General features: G+C 32.4%; 1 protein-coding gene across 17 annotated transcripts; it reads left to right on the top strand.

The window, feature by feature from the left end:
- Positions 1-8,620: 8,620 nt before the first annotated feature.
- LOC132616530 (uncharacterized) lies at positions 8,621-12,644 on the top strand. 17 transcript variants are annotated; one of them, XM_060330995.1, is made up of 6 exons: positions 8,621-8,794; positions 10,105-10,150; positions 10,244-10,286; positions 10,453-10,595; positions 11,203-11,281; positions 11,987-12,644. In XM_060330995.1, exons 4-6 carry the CDS (start codon positions 10,584-10,586, stop codon positions 12,337-12,339), a joined length of 444 nt encoding a protein of 147 aa, XP_060186978.1. In that variant the 5' UTR covers positions 8,621-8,794; positions 10,105-10,150; positions 10,244-10,286; positions 10,453-10,583; the 3' UTR covers positions 12,340-12,644. The 17 variants fall into 17 exon arrangements, 13 of the variants coding, with proteins under 13 accessions (XP_060186978.1, XP_060186977.1, XP_060186979.1 ...); XM_060330994.1 differs by having other exon boundaries at positions 10,241-10,286; XM_060330991.1 differs by lacking the exon at positions 8,621-8,794 and adding an exon at positions 8,804-9,931.
- The last annotated feature ends 7,423 nt before the right edge of the window (positions 12,645-20,067 follow it).

Below are 20,067 nucleotides of genomic sequence, written 5' to 3'. Positions count from 1 at the left end.
CACCTGCGCAGTAGGATCACTTCAGTTATCAGCTTATTGGTGAGCCCTACTTCTCTCTGGGTTCAACATGGAGTCTGCATTAGTATTCAGTTTATGGTAGTCCAGGGCCAGGTCCTGATAGTTAGTATTCAGACATGTTTTTAGAGGTTTCATAGACAGATATTAGTTCACAGAGTCAGTGGTGTTTTTCCTGTTTGCAGACTATTATGTTTTCATGATATTTTGTGCTAAGAGATAAATTCAAGACTTTATTCCGCAAATTTACATTTTCATGATTTATTTAAATTGCATCATATAGATTATAGTGTTTTGATGCCCATGTTGACAAGCAAGCCATGAGGTTCGCTCGGACACATGCAAGCAAGGCCCGAGTACCGTGTTACGCCCAGGCCATGGTTCGGGGCGTGACAGTTTTGATAATAATGAGTTGCTTCACTAAATTGAGATGATTTCTCAATATTACTCATATCAGGTCTATAACCCCTACAAAGATTTAAAAATGGTTATTTACCAATACATACAATAAACACGTGCTACTGCATAAAATAATAATATAAGAATGCATATTTACCAAGTATGATTTAATTGTTGGGTAAGATTTTCCAGCGGCACCTGGACACTCAAAATATATACCCCCGTAAGAACTAAAATCTCCATACGTGCTAGCTTGACTAGGCTGTTCATGCGGGACCTCTCGGGGTATCTTTTCAACATACATCTCAAGAACATTAAGGGAGACTAAATGTTTTAATTCTTCTGGCGCATTCAAATAATCCCTCAAAGAATCATCATCATTGATATAATGCCTACCATAAAGAACTATACTATTGGAAACTGATTGTGGATGTCTGCCTGTTATAGCGATTTCATACTCATCTGTACTAACCTTCATTTTTTCATATATGTAAGTGACTAGTGATTCATAAGACTTTTCAAGTGGACATTTAATACGAACATTTGGTCTTTTATTGTAACGAACTGTACTATTGTCATCAAGGATAATACCATCCCAATGTATTGAAACCTTAACTAGTGGAATATTTTGCGCCATTTTTTGTAGGAACTTTGTTTTTGTTTTTAATGAATTAAGAGACTTAAACTTATGAAATGGATGAGTTTTTACCTCGTCCAACATTTTTCTTAAATAGATTCATATCGACCCCTATTGAACATTGAAATATTGCGTAATATGAATTAAATTCAAATAAACGGTCAAAAAATGCAGCATTGTATTATCAAATCGGTCCTTTACGTATCATAAAAAGGTTGAAATTGGCATGCATGATGTGTTGTCAAATCATGTTCTATTGCGCATTGAAACATTGCGTAATATGAATTAAATTCAAATAAATGGTCAAAAATGCAGCATTGATTGTCAAACCGGTCCTTTACGTGTCATAAAAAAGCTGAAATCGGCATACATGATGTGTTGTCAAATCATGTTCTATTGCGCATTGAAACATTGCGTAATATGAATTAAATTCAAATAAACGGTAAAAAAATACAGCATTTATTGTCTAATCGGTCCTTTACGTGTCATAAAAAGCTGAAATCGGCATGCATGATGTGTTGTCAAATCATGCTTTATTGCGCATTGAAACGTTGCGTAATATGAATTAAATTCAAATAAACGGTCAAAAAATAAAGCATTGTATTGTTAAATCGGTCCTTTACATGTCATAAAAAAGCTGAAATTGGCATGCATGATGTATTGTCAAATCATGTTCTGTTGCGCATTGAAACATTACGTAATATGAATTAAATTTAAATAAACGGTAAAAAAAAATACAACATTGTATTGTCAAATCGATCCTTTACGTATCATTAAAAAGCTGAAATGGGCATGCATGATGTGTTATCAAATCATGTTCTATTGCACATTGAAACGTTGCGTAATATGAATTAAACTCAAATAAACGGTCAAAAAATGCAGTATTATATATAACATGATTAACAAACAACTAGTATTCACTTTAAAACGAGTTATCATGACATTCAACACCCAATTCGGTAATCTTGATTCTATTACAAGTTTTATCTCGACAAACATATTTGAAGCAATGGGTCGGACATGGGAACTAGATGATGATGATTTTCATTACTCATATAACCCTAACAAAAGATTCAGTCAAGAATACAATAAAACAATGAGAGACGAGTGGAATTGGCGTGTTAGGGAGGCTGAAGCACTAGAGCAAAAGTTATCTTCAGTAGGGCTTAAAGGCCCAAAAAAAGGTGCTATGTCAATGCCTCGCGGAACTCCACAAGATTTTAATTTTGCTCTTAATCGTTTTCGCGAAGAGAAAAATCGGACGCAAATACATTACCATAGGGTAGAATATGGTATACATGGTAGCACAAGATTTAGATCCAAGTGAGATTCGGACTGTGAAATGTCTGATAAAGATTAATATTTTTCTTATAATAAGGTAAGTAGGCAGGGTCATAAAGACCCCCTCCCCCCTCCCCCCGAGGGTACTTGGGGGTTTGCAACTATATAAGTATCCCCTTGTTTTTGTTATTAGACTACAGCGTATTCAAGTCGAGTAGTAGAAACTCAGCTTGGTATTTACTCCTTCCAAAAGAACCAAATAGCAATGATGGTGAGAGTTCAAATCATAGCAGTTTTTCGAGTGATACCAGTGATTTCAAACTAGACGAGCTAAATCCCCACCTTCTTATAATGCGTAATGATGATTTCTGCAGTGTGAAATATTTAGATCCACGAGAATATTATTGCGGTTTACGCCGAGAATGGTCACATTCGATTACCGAATCAGAACGTCTTGTTTATGACTTGGAAAATCTCAACGCTCCAATCCCAACAAGGTACTCAATAACCATGCCTCGAGTAGGCCCAACAACTTGCGAGCTTGCCGTACAAAGGATTAGAAAAGAAAACAACAGAATGCTGGCAAGACATTATAGATTTTACATGCTAAAGTTGGTCGAAGAACAAGCATCATCAACCGGTAGAGAACTAACATCTCCTGAAAAAAGATGTGTGTTAAGTGATCGCTAATATTCTAATGACGATTAGGGTCTATTTAGGCTCACTGTCTTAGATTATGGGTCAAGTTTGGGACTAAGGCTGTCACTTTGTATTTTTATTTTATGATGAAGTCATAAATTTGAATTAGTTTGGCATTTTTTTAATTCTTCAAAGTTTATTGTTAATGTCTATTATTAATTGACAATTTAACAAAGAAACACAAATAAATTAGTACATAAAGGGTGCGGATTACATTATAGGGGAAAAGGTACAACTAGTAAAAAACATAATCCATAGAAATATTAAACTTAATAAACAAAATACATATAAATAATGAACAACAACAAGATAGCACAAATGATCTTCCACAATTTAAGTTTCTCTTTCAAAGTTATTTTCTCATGTTGAGCCTCTCTAAGTTTAGCCTTCAGCGAAATTCCTTTTTTTTGGGAACCGGTGAGCAAGACCTCCAAAAGTTCAATCTTTTCTTCAGCTTCCACAAGCTTAAATTGTGAGTCCAACTTCACGGTATCTCTAGAGATACGTGAAGTCGCGGTATCCCTATCAAAAAGTGGATTTTTAAACTTCATCGCCACCGTTTTATCCACGTGAATGCTATCTTCCCACCGAAAGTGTTTACAACTGCCCATATCCTATAAACATTACAAGAAAATCAGTTTTTTAAAGTAAAATATATGGATAATGTGAAAAACAAAATACTAAAAAATGTAAAAACATTTACATCGGGCACTTTACAACGCCAAAAACGGCGACCCGGATTATCTTGGGTCTTTGATGTTTTTAGTTTACAGTAATAACTGCATTCACAAATATTGGGTTGTATAGCAAACTTTGAAGTTTCAAAACTTTGAGATATGTTTTTGGGAGTGCAAAAGTGTGTTGAAAGGGTGAAATGGAGGAAATGAAAGAGAAGAGTATGCTGGAAATGGGATCGGTTTTTGTAGGGGTTTCACGCACAGAATCTGTGCGTGAAGCCTAGTTTTTTTTTTTTTTTTTTGATGGGCTAGTTTGGTTCCATTTTTTTTTTTGGGGGTTACAGAAGTGCCGGGTCCTGTTATTGGCTCTCGATGTTGCCTCGTGTTGGTGGTGAACTACAGTAGTTGATTGAAACGAACGTTAATATGGATGGAAGATAGAATGTGAAGTGGAAAACGGCTGGTGTTGCTCCTTAATTGTTACTTTAATTATCACTAAATGTTTCAACAATTGTAACAGTTTTATATTTTCAATTGTGGAAACGTTTCATTGTTTCTTTTAGAAGGATGTAACAACCGTTCCATTTTTTCATTTGTAGCAACGTTTCATTCATTCCGAACAGATATAATCAATTTGTTTTTTTACTAATTTAAAATATAGAATAAAGGCAAAAATTTGAGGATAAAGAAAAATAGAGATTCTAAGCTATGAGAGTGCCACATCCCTGAGCCTATGTCCTGCCTTTATATATATATACTAGTTAATTGACCCGCGCTTCACGCTGTGAGGCACTGTTTGTAAATTTAATTAATTAAAAAAATATACTTTGATCTAAGACAAACACAAAGACGATAAAAATCAATTGTTTAAGGAAAAATACATATGAAAAAAAATATTAAACAAATTCAAATAAATAAATAAAATTATTGTGAAGGGATCTTATTGCGTAGAGGAAAAAATTATGTAACGTAAGTCTTCTTCGCCCATTATTCCTATTTAAATGCTATTAAGAAATGTTATTAACAATCTTATAGTAGTAAGATTATGCAAACAAAGCAGTAACTCTCTTTACTTAATATCTTTAGATGATATTAAAAAGGGGATTAAACCCGCCACAAAAAAATATTTTTCATGTGAGATATAGTTGTCACATTTTAAACTTGATTGTTAGAGATGGTCTTGACTATTTTGAAGATTCTATTCAAAAAGTTAGAAATGCGGTTGCTTTTCTTTTTTACAATGCTAATAAGCAAAAAATGTGACTTTCAGAATTCTTGTGTGCAAAATGGCCTTAGACCTAGGAAAATTCAAGTAGAAGTTAACACTAGGTGGAACTACATTTACATTATGTTACAACAAGCATATGATTATAGGATTCCCATACAACAAGTTCACAACCATTTTAATACAGATAGTGATGATTGGATAAATATTAATTAATGATTGAGAAGATGTTAAGGAATGTATTGAACTTTTACAAAAAAATTTAGAATGCAACTCTTGCTTTTTCTAGACAATTTTATCCCACGGTAATCGGAATTTTAGCCTACTTAACGGAAATAGCTAGAGTTTTATATGAGTATAAAGATAAATCCGGTTATCAAGCGGCTATTTTTTCTATGACGACAAAATTTAAGAAGTATTTTTTTCCCATCTCAACTTTATCTATATTGGGTTATCTTTTAAATCCTTGTTTTAAAATGTCTTATACTAGAGGATTGGTTGGTCAAATTTATAACTATTTAGAAATTAACGAGGGAGTTGAACCACCTTTACATGACGCCGAGTTTAGAAAGGTTTTTAGTCATTATTCTACTTTGGAAGAAAGTGCTACACCCATTGCTTCACGCCCAACTACTTTTCAAAGTAGCAAAAAGGGCTTGTCGGGTTTGTCGAATTTAAAAGTTTTACATTCACATCCAACTCCTCGTCATAATGCAAACTTTGATGAATATCACCTTTATTTGATGCAGCCAAATGTGAATATCAACCAACTAGATGATTTGGACATCTTGGCATGGAGGAAGAAATACAAGGCGAGTTATCTGGTACTTTCAAGAATGACTCGAGATATTCTTACAGTTCAAATATCAACCGTGGCTTCGGAAAGAGCATTTAGCCAAAGAAGACAACAAATTGGAGACCATAGACACTCATTATCTGGATTTAGCTTGCAAGTAAAAAAAACTACAACTTGCAAATAAATGTTATCCATGAATGAATAAAATATATGGTTGATTGAGCTTTCTTCTATTTACTTGTGTTCATATTTTTACTTATATTAAGTTAGGAATATACTAAGAATATACTTATAATATATATCTACTTAAATTAAAAAATAGAAACTTATATACTTGGAAAATAACTTAAGTTATATATATATATATATATATATATATATATATATATATTATAAGTAGCTAAGCATATAAGTTAAGTTTTTTCTAAGTTTATAAATTTCTATTTTATAACTTAAGTATATTTATATTATAAATATATTCTTAATATATTTTAGGTATATCTAGTATAAATATACTTAAGGTATAAATAGAAAGTTATAAACTTAGAAAAAAACTTAACTTATAAATAACTTAAGTTATAATACATATTACTTAAACATACATGTATATATATATATATAAGTAGTTAAGCATATAAGTTAAGTTTTTTCTAAGTTTATAAATTTCTATTTTATAACTTAAGTATATTAACTTTAGTTATAAACTTATATAACATATATAAATATACCTACAATATACTAAGAAATACTATAATATACATATACTATACAAAAAACGAAAAACAAAAAGCTTTTTTTTTACGTTTAAAACCGGTCGGTTCCGGTTCTAACTTTGGAACCGGTTAACCGGTAACCGGTGGCCGGTTCCGATTTTTCGACCAGAAACTGGCCGGTTTTATAACCGGTTGCCGGTCCGGGCCGGTAACAGGCTTAAGTTAGAGTAATACTCTGTCAAAAATAAGAGTCAATAGTTGACAGGTGTTGAAGAAAGTGTATTGCAAATTCTTATTTTTTTTTTAAATTATTTTTTTTGTTTCTTCTAAGGCTTTCCAGCATTGAAGCAAATAAAAGTGGGTATACCAAGTTTACAACTTGAATCAAATTCTATCGTTCTAACTCTATTATGTATTATTATCTAAATTTTGTCAACTTATTGCTTATAGATATAAGATAATAGTTCAGTAATGATTACTTCAGTAGAAGGATGTTTTTCAACATTGAAATTGATAAAAATTTTACCTAAACTAACAATTGAAAAAGAAAATTATTCAAAGAAATCGATTACAAAAAAATTATTAAGTAATAATTTTGCATCTAAAAACATTTAGAGAAATAGATTTCGAATAAAATTTGTTTGAATTTTAGACCTCTAAGAAGAATTTCGCTTTAGGCTTCTAATTAGGTTGAACCGTCACTGGCTAATACGATAGTTAAAATGAGACGAAGGGAGTATTCAAAAGGGTTGGGAGAAAGTTCACAAATATTATCATGTGCTAAGGTGGTAATTCAAATGCTAAATGGTCAGCTAGGACAAGCGTGGGAGGTGTAAAATGTGTGTGAAAGATATTTGACATCCAAAAAATTACTTGGATGTTGTGCAATTTTTCTTTTACCAGAAGGATCATGAATTGTAGTCGTCGGCTTGGCCTTTGTTTTTCTATGAGTTAAAGTAATGAGATTGCATGGAATTTTAATTTTTCTAATTGGCTTATAACTGAAACTTCAAACTGTGAAACTTCTATGAATAAAATTCAACGTTGAAAAAGCTGTAAGCAGAAAATATTTGAAGTTCGAAAAATTTTGAGGTTCAAATTTCACATTTTTTTGTGTCCATCTATTTATCTTACTTAAACTTTGTCATCTAAAGAAAATATTTGTAATAACAGAGAGGAAAAAGGAAAAAAGAAAAAGGAAACATCCAAATAGGAGGTAATAGGGTTCTTTTACCAAACCAAAAGCAAAACAAAAGAGAAAAAAAACCAAGAGAAAACAAACTAATTATTTTTTTCTAGAAGTATCTATTTTAGAGGTTCTAAAATTTCCTAACCATAAATTTAGTACGATCAGGACAAAAAACCGTAGTCATGTGGTGTTTTTTGTCCTTTCATGTGCAATGAATCTGAAAATTGGACAACCACTTAAAAAAAATTCTAGGATAATTTTGGTCAGTTAATTATTGACAAATTTTAATTTTAATTCTTGTTATATTGAACAAATATAATTTTGTTCTTATGTAGAAATTATATGATATACTGAACTAATTTTAGAACTATATCACTGCCAAATATGAAGTATATAGTAATACAAGTTTAATATAACACATGAGTAATTAACTTGTTGAATAATTAATAATCATATAAATTTTTAAATATTCACAAACAAAAGGATCAAAAGCGGAACATTTCAATTAATTGAAGGTTTAATATATTTAATGAAGCATCGCAAGTATTAAACTCAGAATCTATCAGGAACCAAAATGTTCTCACTACTAAAAAAATAGTATTTCCCGACCTCAAAAAACCGACCTCAATTGAGGTCGGAAAATAACCGACCTCATGAGGTCGGTAAAGTAGTAATATTTATTTTTCAATTTTTTTAAAAATAAACCGACCTCATGAGGTCGATAATATAATACTAAAATTTGAAAAACGTAATGTATCGACCTGACTAGGTTGGAAATTTATTTAATGCTAAATATTATAATTTTATTTTTAATTTAAAAAAATACCAACCTCACGAGATCGGGTTATTAAAAATATTTTTTAATAAATCGACCTCATGAGATCGATATTCTTTTAAATTAAAAATAAAATTATAAAATAATTATATACCGACCTCGTGAGGTCGGTATAATTAGTCAAATAGTTTTAAACCCCATCCGGTCACTTTCTTTTTATTTTTCTCGTTCTCTTTCTCTCTCTTTCCTTCTTCCCTCCCTCTCCTCTCTAAGGATAATTTACCAAATTGATAACTAAGGGAAATTGGACAGTTTCGATTGTATAGTTAGACGGTGGGATAGAGACGATTGACAGAGAAATTTGAACGGATAATCAGAAGACCAGAAGGTATTTAAAAAACCCTAATTTTATCATTTACTCAAATTCTTCTTTTTATGGTTAATTGCTTGTTTTTTTTGTTAATTAATGTATTGCACTAGCACTAGCCGTAATGGGAGTATCTTTTTATGGTTAGTTACTTGCTTTTGTTGCTTTTGAAGTATCTTTTTTTTTTTCCAGATTTTTTGGTCTGTTTTGGATCATTTTTTGACTGTTTTTGTTCAGATTTTTGATAGTTGTGTTTCTTTTTTTTGACAGTTTTCGTTTAGGTTTTGTTTAAGTTTTTTAATCAAGTTTTTTATTCATGTTTTTGCTTATTTTGGCATGGAGACTTTTAGTTTGAGTAATAGTAAATTCGCATTTGAAATTGAGTAAGTTGCTAATACATAGGTGGTTAGTATGTAGTTATTAATGGAAGTTAAAAAGATTTTGGTTGGTTTGTAGGAATTAGTTTCTTATAGTCATGTTCCAGCATCTATTGAAGTCATTGCGTCCAGTGGCAGAATTGGAGGAAGAAAAGATTGGAAGGTGTCATGACTAAGGAATATTCCAAGAATTTAGTTGCAAGTGCAACATTCTCTGTTGAAAATTTTAACCATAAAGGGAAGGGGAAGTTACGAATGCAAAGTAAATTAGGGGAAGTTAAGAATGCAAAGTAAATTAAGTACTACTGGAAGAATTGTGAAGGTCAATAGAGATAGTCTATTGGCTTTCAGTGCTGATTTGCACCAGTCTTGAATTATTTGGCCTTTCATCATAATATATATTGTTGTGGCTGTTGAGAGAGGGAAAACTGTTTTTCCCATTCTCGTAGTTTCTATTTGATATACTTTAGTTAGATGCTCTTGTGAAAAGGGATTATATACTTGTATGTATCCAATCGGAAATCTAGCAAAGGTTTATAGAATTTTCATATTTTCATATCTGCTAACTATCTCATATTGATGGTATTTAATGGCTAAATATCTCATGATGATAAGAAATCATCCACTTCCATCCATCAGCTCTCCTTTTTATCACACCAGCAGCCACGAAAAAACAGATCTGTCCATTATTTCCAAAATTGAATCCGGTATCTTCAAGGCAAATATGCACCCAATCCTTTCATAAGTGAGTTGGAGAGGAAGTTCTGCAGCCTGCAATGAGGTAAAGAAAATTTCAAGGATTGATGCACATGATACGAGATAATTGTTCCTTGGTTCTCAGTAGCCTAGAGTCACCCTCTATTACTGTAAAATGGCTATGTTTCAATTATAATGTAGTTGATTGTACAAAAAAAAAAAAAAAGAGATAAAATGATAATTCAGGTAATGTTGCAGAAAAAGTTAAATCTCTTCATGATGACTTGGTACAGATGATGACACTGTAAGTTTCGCTACTTTGACATTATTCCTTTTGTTAAATATACTAAGTTCTTTTATCTGATATGATAGCTGTGTCAAATATATTTCTCAGCAGTTGAAGAGCTCCTGAATCAAGCGGAACAAGATTACTATATTGGGTATGTTGCTGATTTCTTCTTTTGGGAAGCAGCTTTAATATTAACTATTAATCTACTTTTACTTTGATATTTTTCCCAACAAATTCAATCTTTATTTATGGCGTCATAAGTTGTTGTTTGGATTGGAAAAGTGACTATGATGTGATATATTGTTCTTCCTTTGTAGCTGAACTGTTTCAGGACAAATAATTCTTCATGCGGTCTCATGGTTTGCGGGCGAGCTGTTAAGGTGATGAATCTGAAGATAGCAAAGATATTATCGAGGAAGATGATGATGACCAGAATAAAGAGGAGGTGATGGAAAAGAAGGTGAGATTTGTTTTTTCTGCTTTTATAAAGTGATTCAAGTTTACCTAAGTTGGGATATTCATGTGAAAGAGGGTTCTTAGTTTTTTACATATTCTGTTTGCAAGGTAAAAGTTGATGTGTTGTCTCTTCTTAGCTGCTACATGTTAATAGAAGGATGTTATAACCAAAAAAGTTGCTTTTAAGAGTTAATTTAAGAGTGTGTTGTTCTCACATCAAAGGCTTGAATCATTGAAAAGAGGGGGGGGGGGGGGGGGGGGGGTTGTAAATCAGCAAAGCCAGAAATGAGGTAACTCTTCTATTCATTCTTTTGTCCTACTGCTTCATATATTCAATGGCTTTTATTTAAATCATACTATTTCATGAAATTTTGTAATATCCATGAAATCATCTATGTGTCGTGTAGTCATCGGTTTTACCACCGGAATACCTATGAGATTGTGGTCAGCCGATTTGGTTTATTGTTTTCATCTCCATAACTTAAAAGTCGGTTTACTTTTTGGGATCTCTGCAAATTTTTGAACGATTAAACCCACAAACCCATCTCTCCTTTCCTTCACTCTCACAGTTACCCAGATTTAACAGAGCTCAGTTCAAAGTAACATTATAGGAAAAGAACGATGGCGATCAGACAAAGTCGAATGGTTGTAAGTCGAAGGACAGAGGAACTGAAAATGATAGCCATGGAGGTAAACATAAGTCTTTATTGTTTAATACATTCGATTGTTGCTAATGGGACCTTAGTGGGTGATTTGTTAGTTTTCTGTTCTTTTAGATAGTCTCTTGTCGGGTTTCCTACATGCATGTTAGTACATTTCTCCGATTCGCTATACATGTTTGGAACTAGACACTTGGGTGCATGATTTTGGATATTAAAGATACATGTGTGATCTTTTCTATTGTTAGTGAAACTTAATTCTTTTTTCCCCTGTTCAATAATGAAAATACATCTTATCAAAGGGAAAATAATATTGATAGCCGAAAAGGAAATTTTCACATGTATATGCTCATATGACTGTGTCGACTTCCTAATAATCACTGGTCCTTAGAACTCAATGAGAACACAGAAAGTCTCTCTAAACATATATTCCAAATGAAACGAAGTAATGTACTTATGCTCCCCAATTTTGTTCGGTTCGTTTCAAATTACTTATGTTCTGCATTAGAGTTGGAAAGTAAGTTATTTTCCTTTTTTTTTAAAGATCAACAAAAGACAATTTATTATAAGTCCTGACTTTGAAGACTTAATCGGACCACAGGAAACAATAGACTGTACAAGTATTATGCAAATGATGTTTAAACTGCAATGGTTAAAAGTTAGAAAGCAATTGCAAGTTCAATTTGAATTGGCACTTGCCGGATTTTTATCTCTTATTCGTTCAAATTGAACACAGATGGCAGCAGGAGGACTGAGGGACCAATTGGGGCTGGTGGAATTTGTAGAGATCATCTAGGTAATTTGATCATGGCATTCCAGCAATCTCTGGGAACTGGTAGCAGCAATCTGGCCGAGGCAAAGGCAGCTATGATAGGTCTTAAGTGGTGCAAGGAGTACGGTGTACCTTGGTTATTACAAGAAGTTTTCAATGAAAGTCGGAAGGTAATCGATGAAAGTAATTGCATCATTCAACATTGTTATAGAGAAGGAAATCAAGTGGTGGACGCATTGGCAAAGGCAAGTTTGATAATACCAAACCAAGTTTCTAATTCGGCGAATGACTTGCCTAGCTATGCTAAAGGTCCTTAAAGGCTTGACTGGATAATGATGCCATCTTTTAGACACAAGCACAAGAAACACCAGTTTGTTTAAATCAGTTGTTTAGTTTCCAGGTTGCCCCTCCTTATACCCCTGTATCTTTTTGTATATGTTTACCGGAGGGAACTTGGTTTTTAATGTTATTCCTTCTTATGTATAGCTGCTTCATTGGGACTATGGATTCATGGAAATCCTGCAAGTTTGTACATAATTTTTGGTAATGATATAAAGGGCCACGCCACCATATGGCGTAGTTGCATTTAAATAAATAAAAAACGGTTTAGTTATTCGTTCAATCTAAGCTATTTTGCATTGTCTGATCAGTAGTTGGAACTTGGAAGTTAAGTTTGTTTCTAGAGTGTATTCTTCTTTCACCATTTATATATTAATGGTTGACAGTATTAAATATTCTGGTGAATTGTTGGCAGCTATTTGAGCTGGTTTTAGTTGAATATAAAATTGTTTTCGTCTTGACAGGGGCAGCTGGAATAGCAGCGGGATCCTACCAATTTGTTTGCAAAATACCGACCTCATGAGGTCGGTTTTCTGCAAAATGTTCCAAGAAATTGCAAATTACTGACCTCATGAGGTCGGTTTTATGCATAATATTCCCAGAAATTGCAAATTACCGACCTCATGAGGTCGGTTTTTTGCAAAATATTCCCAGAAATTGCAAATTACCGACCTCGTGAGGTCGGTTTTCTGCAAAATATTTCCAGAAATTGCAAATTACCGACCTCGTGAGGTCGGTTTTCTGCAAAATTATCTAGAAATTGCTAAAGCAATATATCATATATTCATATAAATTACCGACCTCACGAGGTCGGTAAACTCATATCATTATATTATTAATATAATTTACCGACCTAATGAGGTCGGTATTTTATTTAATTAATACCCGACTAAAAAAGTATTACCGACCTCATGAGGTCGGTATTTTGCGACCTCATGAGGTCGGTAATAATTCCGACCTACTATTTTCCGACCCAATTTTGAGGTCGGTTTTGTGAGGTCGGAAATTGCCATTTTTTTTTTGTTGGAAAATCCTGTTTTTTTAGTAGTGTCTCTACCCTTTTCTTCTCTTTCCTTCTATAAAGAAAATTCCAATGAATATTTTTTCCTGGTGTTGCTATTATCGTTCTCATATAGAATGTTCTACTCAGTGATTTGCAATTAAATAACTAGAATTTGTCTATATATAATATAAATCTAGGTATAGATAAGGTGATGTGGCACCTCTGTTAGGCCTGCATTTATTTATTTTTTCTCTTTTTTTTGACTTTTTTCTCTAATTTCTCTACAGAATTTACTAACTAAATAGATTAATGAGCCTTTTAAAGTAAATATTCATTTGTCATTATTCCATTAACCGTTTGGATGAGTCGGCCATGTTGAGCAATAAAGCCTGAAGTGACTGTTTATCTAAGCCAACCCACGTTGCGGTAACTATAAATTTTTAATACCAAACTTTCATATTCATATTCTTATAAATTTCTGCTTAATTTCTTTAAATTGATGGTACTTATGAATGATAAATAGCCTCAACACTTCTTAATCTAGCATACACAAGGTGATGTGATGTGACACCTCTCCATGACCAAAAATCATATTTATCTTTTTTTTTCCCCTTTTTTTGGCCGTTCTTCCTATTTAACTTACTTCATTGTAAAAGTAACCTACTTAATTTAATTTATTATTAATAAATGACTTATTATTGAAAGAACATTTACAACAAAGACTCTTCACATGCCAACATACAATTGCAAAGATAACATATAGATGTTAGTCATTTCAGAAGTTAGTAACCGTACGTGGTGTAATTAGGATCCCATCTTATTTTGTAAGATTAAAGGTGAAAAATTAAAGCAAAAACTCTTCAGATACCATGACAAATATAATTTAGAAATGTCTCTTATTTGAGAAAGTACTACTATGAACACATCTCATCCCTCTCAATACAGTGCTTTCTTTTGACAAATGGTTGTGCTCATGCGAACTCTAGAGGATCCAATTTTTATAGGTATGTATTGGATGATTTTAATAGTTATTTGAAATATTGTTGAATATACAAATGTCTCTCATTTGACAAGGTACTAACTATGAACATATCTCATCCCTCTCATACGGAGCTTTCTTTTCACAAATGGGTGTGCTGATCCGAATTCTAGAGAGGATCCAATGTTTATAGGTATTTATCGGATAATTTTAATAGTTATTTGAAATATTTTTTTTTATATATATATATATATATATATATATATATATATATATATATATATATATATATATATATATATATATATATATATATATACAGAGTTTAAGTGAGATCTAATTATTTTACTCCGAACAATTTAGACAAGTCTGGTCCTCCTATATATACATTAAAAGTTTAGTGTTATGTTGCTGGTAGAAAATTACTCTATTTATGACGCAGCATTGTCTGTTGCCTATATAGCGTGTTCCTTTAATTCCCTCTTCTTACTCAAAACTGATGTAGCATATTTTTCAAAATATGTCCTCTTTCTATGGTGGTATGTTGCATATTTTTACATAAGCACATAGACAAATTTGCTTGTTCATAACCAAAGTGACATAATGTGTAACTTTAGATTCTTTCTGCTTTGGACTGCCAAATTTATCTTAAGTAATGAATTATTTGATACAGAAAAAAATTGGCTTGGGCAAAAAAATTAATGTAGAAGATTCATATATAACTGATAACTAGATTGGAATTAATGAATAACTGATTAAAATGAGAATGCGTTTGGATTTTTAATATACAGATGGTTATAAAAAAAAAGATCATGTTTTTTAAAATTAGACATAAAATATGAGGAATTTTTTTTTTTAGGTGATTTTTCTTTTGGACCGGATGCTAATGAGTGTAGTTTTTTTTTTTTAAATGAGAGTAGAATGCTTATAAGATATTATGATATTTGTTTCCGGAAATTACATCATGATATAGATCGGAATGCACACTAAAGATGAGCATTCTGAAAAGAAAAAAGGATAGGCAAATCAGTGATTATATATATACGTTAACCTTTTTATTAGATACATTCACTCGAACAATATGATTATGTTTTATTGGTTCAAACTTTTTTTTTTTTTAATTATCAAAATTTTTATTAGCGTCCAGAGGCATGTACATTTGAAGGAGGGCCAGGCATATTTTATTGATACAATTAAACAAAGGAAAGAAAAAGAACCAAAATTCTTATACAAATTAATTGTGGTCATAGTAAACGTGACATCACATCTATCATAATTTCCTTTTTCTCCCCAATCACCCAATTTGCTTATTTTAATAATCTAAAGTCAACAATTACTTAAATTCATATATAACTGATAACTAGATTGGAATTGATGAATAACTGATTAAAATGAGAATGAGTTTGGGTTTTTAATATACAGATAGTTATAAAGAAAAATCATGTTTTTTTTAAAAATTAGACATAAAATATGGGGAAAAAAATCCTAGGTGATTTTTCTTCCAGACCGGAATCTAATGAGTGTAGATTTTGACCGGATGCTAATGAGTGTAGATTTTTTTTCTTTTTAAATGAGTGTAGAATACTTATATGATACTATGATATTTGTTTCCAGAAATTACGTCATGATATAGACCGGAATGCACACTAAAGACGAGCATTCTGAAAAGAAAAAAGGATAAGTAATTAAGAGGGTGGCAGATCAGTGATTATTGATAACGTCCAAATCCACTCCTCAACGAGAAAGTGTACACAGTCGTATGCAATATAATTTACCCAACTATGAGTCGGGGTTGATTCCACAGGAAAAAATATACTAGGCGATTTAAACAAGTAAGGAATTATCATCAACCAAGCTAAGCCAAACACTTTTTCAATATTTGGTTTTTGATTTTAAAACTAACAAAAATAAAACTAACTAGAAAGCAAATAAAATGATCAACGGCCACAAGCATGGATATAAGTAACTCTCAAGTAACGATCCAATATATTTTATGATTTTACAACTAAGAGCTGGTTTATGTTAATAGATAATGATTTCTAAAATCTCATTGAAAGTCTCTAACCAAATCAATAAATTTCACTCTAAGCTTTTCCAAGCCTTAGAGTGTGATAGTAGGCACAATCAATTTAACCTCAAGTAACTATCCTCTTCCAAGCTCAAGTTATTAGATGGATTTAATGACCCAAATTCTTGTTAATTAATCTTTCTCAACCTAAATTTCCTCTTCCGAGCTCAATTAAAGTAAATGGGCGAATCTTAGGGTTAACTACTCCCTTAAGAATCATTCAAAACAAGATTAATTAAAGAAACAAAGACCCACTTCATTAGAAATAAAAATCATTCAATACATAAGCATAACAAGAGATTTAACCCAACACTTGATAATGAATAACATCATAAACAAGATTCAAGTGAAAGAAGAAAATACTACATACTTAAATATTCAATACAAAACAAGAAATTGAAGAAAGGTTTAAGAAATATTTCATTAAAGTGATCCAATCTTCTCCTCCAATGGTGTAGATGAAACCCTAGCTCTCCAAGCTTGTATGAAATGGCCAAAGATAATGATATTTCTCCCAAGTCATGCTCTTATAGCTCCCAATATTCTCGCATTAAAATATGACCAAAACTGCAAATCAGTCACATTTTTGCAGTTTTAGCCATTTTTATCATTTTCTTCACTTTGATCTCTTTTTGACTTGTTTTTCATTTGATTTCTTCATGATCACTTCTCAATCATATAAACCTATAAAATTGAAGTAAATGAAATTAAATGCACTATTTTCTCAATCAAAACACAACAACAATCTAAGATTAAAGAATAAATAAGTTGGTAAAATACCAACTTATCAAACCCCCAAACTTAAACTATTGCTTGTCCTCAAGCAAATCAAATCTTACGACTCCATTCAAAAGTGCACCAACATCATACCAAGTCAAAAAGTCTACTTTAAGCACAGACACATACTTTGATTGGTACCAACAATTAATCCAAAACATATGAATTACCACTTCTTCTCAAAAACTTCATTTCATTTCGAGTGCTCAAACACCAAACTAACCAAAGTAATAATCAAGTCATGACACTAAAGTTTCAAAATTTACCTCATCATCACAAAATAACTTTCTCTTGTTCATTCCTCTCAATTGGAAAATGGAACAAATTCACAACTCAAATTCTCATGTGCCCTCACAATCAAAAGAGAATCCCAACTCGCAAAATGCAATTTAAAACACAAATGGGATATCAAATGGAAAGAATTAACTCTCTCTCTCTCTCTCTCTCTCACACACACACACACACACACACACACACAAAGATGTTCAAATGCACACAAGTAGTACCATAAACTTTCCCTTCATGTATTTTTCCACTAATATAGACACACTTGGTTCAAAATCAATTAGGACTTAAAGGGTTGTAATGTAGACTTTTGGTTAAGGTAGGACACAATTGGGTAAAAGTGACTCAAAACCTCCCTAAGCACTACAATTTTCAACAATAAAAGCAAACTTCCTTTGAAACTTTTCTACCCCTTTCTTCATTTTTCATTTCACCAGCTAGTCTTCCATTTATTCACAACTCTTATTATTCCTTCCTTCCTTTTGCTCTTCCTTTTTTTTTTTTCCAAAAATAACAAGGAAGTTTCCAAGTTTTTTTATTTTTCTTTTCTATTCTACTACTACTTTTTTTTCCCCACCTTTTCACCTTTAAAGTAACTCCTATATCACAACTTTTTTCAACCATCACCCCCAAATTTAGGCGTTTAGCTGATGTTTGCACTTTCAAAACACTTAAGGAGGAAGGGTGCCAAAAGATATATCAATAAAGAACAAAATAATGAGAGACAGCGAGGCATAGAGAACATTGAGACGATGGAGAAGAGTGCTAGAAAAATATTATTTTTTGGTATCTCAAAATAATGAGGTCGGTCAATTGGTCAATCAATTTTAGTACAAAGATTTATTATTATTTTATTAGTCTTGAATGGCATGTCTCAACCTACGAAGAATTCTCTATAATTGTTCATGATCAAGTATTTTCTTCAAGCTTAGAAGAAGTCCCTACAAGTGTTCGTGATGAGGGGAAGTTCCTACAAGTGTTCGTGTAAAAGAAAAGTCTCAACACGCATTTGTAATGAAGTATTTTCCATAAGATTTTCAACAAAAAGTTGAGGAAAGAGAGAGACTTACCTGGTGGTTGTGAGAAACGAGAAAGGATGGTTCGAATTTGTGGGGAAGCAACGTGGTGAAAAGTGGAAGGAGACAGTAGGGACATGCTCTTTTTTGTTTTGAAGTAAGGAGGAAATAAGGGAATGATTTTAAACTGTAGGGGTCGTTTGGTAGATTGACTCATTAGTCCCGGGATTATAATTTCGGGACTAATTTATCCTATCTATTCGGATTATTTTATAGCATCTAAAAGATGGTACAAAATAATCCCAGTATAAGTGGGATAAAAAGGTATAAGTTGGGATATCACAGCATTAATGTTTGTACCATGTTTGGTACAAAAATTAGTGCTGGGATATTCCAGCTTATACCTTAAACCAAACGACCCCTAAAAGTGAAAGACATACATGGGGGCTTTAAGTTCTCAGCACAACATATGACCTTAAGTTTTGGCACAAGGCTTGGAACTCTTTTAAACTTAGACCAAGTTTCTAGCAACTTTAGCACAAATTGTGGAATGGCAAACTCTGTACGTGCTCAAACAAGAGGCTTTTTTCTTTTCAAGTTGATTTTTGCCTTTGCTGGACCAAAAATGACAACAAGCCCTCTGGACTAAAAAATAGGTGCAAGCTGCACTTTTGTGTCTTGTTGAGCTCAAAGAATGGTCCTGAAGCACTTGTGCTTTCAATATGCAACCACTCCAACACCCCAAATAATGTCTAAATCAATTTCAAAAATCATGAAACTTGGTAGAATTATCAAAAATAAAAACAAAAACTTATCTTAAAAAATAAAATTTCAAAATTGAATTAAAAATAAAGGAGATATGGGTTGCCTCCCATAAAGCGCCGCATTTAACGTCGTGGCACGACATGAATTAACTTTACCACTTTTCCCTCCACTTGGAGGATATGAATTGTCGCCCAACTTTGAATCAAGAATACGATGATGCTCATGGGGCGGTGGTAGTAAAGCAAGGAGGCAAAGTCTCGAGTGTCGCGTCTTGCACATTTTTGCCTTTAAGTGAGGGATGTCGTTTTGTCTTCTTAGCATAGCAAACTTCAAAATGAAAACATATTCTTCTTCATCACCAAATTCCTCCATAGGCTCCGGTGATTCAATTTTCATATCTCCCACCAAGCACAATGCTGAAAAATGGTTAGAATGCGGTACAATGCGCTCAACTTTCAAACTTGCATGAATTTTGACATCCTCACCAAAAATGCACTAGAGTCTTCAAAAATTATGTTATGAACTTTTTCATTCAACTCTAGTATCATTTTTTCAATCTCGGTATCTTGCATTATCTTTGGGTTGGTCGGTTGGCAATTCACCATTAAAAAAGCTCTTGAAAATCAATCTTTACCTCTTGTTCGTTGGAAACCAACTCAAAACTACTATCCATGGCCCTTTAATATTGAGCATCACATGCCTCAATTTTTGCATTTAATTCGGCCTCCAAGTCCCGGATAGCAATTTCAAGTAGCTCAATTTCTTGACTTTGCTCAACATGCAATTTAAGACAATCTTCCATCATCTATGAAA

This window comes from Lycium barbarum, chromosome 11, assembly GCF_019175385.1.
Source record: "Lycium barbarum isolate Lr01 chromosome 11, ASM1917538v2, whole genome shotgun sequence".
Classification (NCBI taxonomy): Eukaryota; Viridiplantae; Streptophyta; class Magnoliopsida; order Solanales; family Solanaceae; genus Lycium; species Lycium barbarum.
This window is presented reverse-complemented; position numbering and strand designations above follow the sequence as displayed.

Coding starts and splice junctions, on each gene's coding strand:
- LOC132616530 (XM_060330996.1), top strand. Junction 11,282..11,986: donor TGAAAATGATAGCCATGGAG/GTAAACATAAGT, acceptor AATTGAACACAG/ATGGCAGCAGGAGGACTGAG.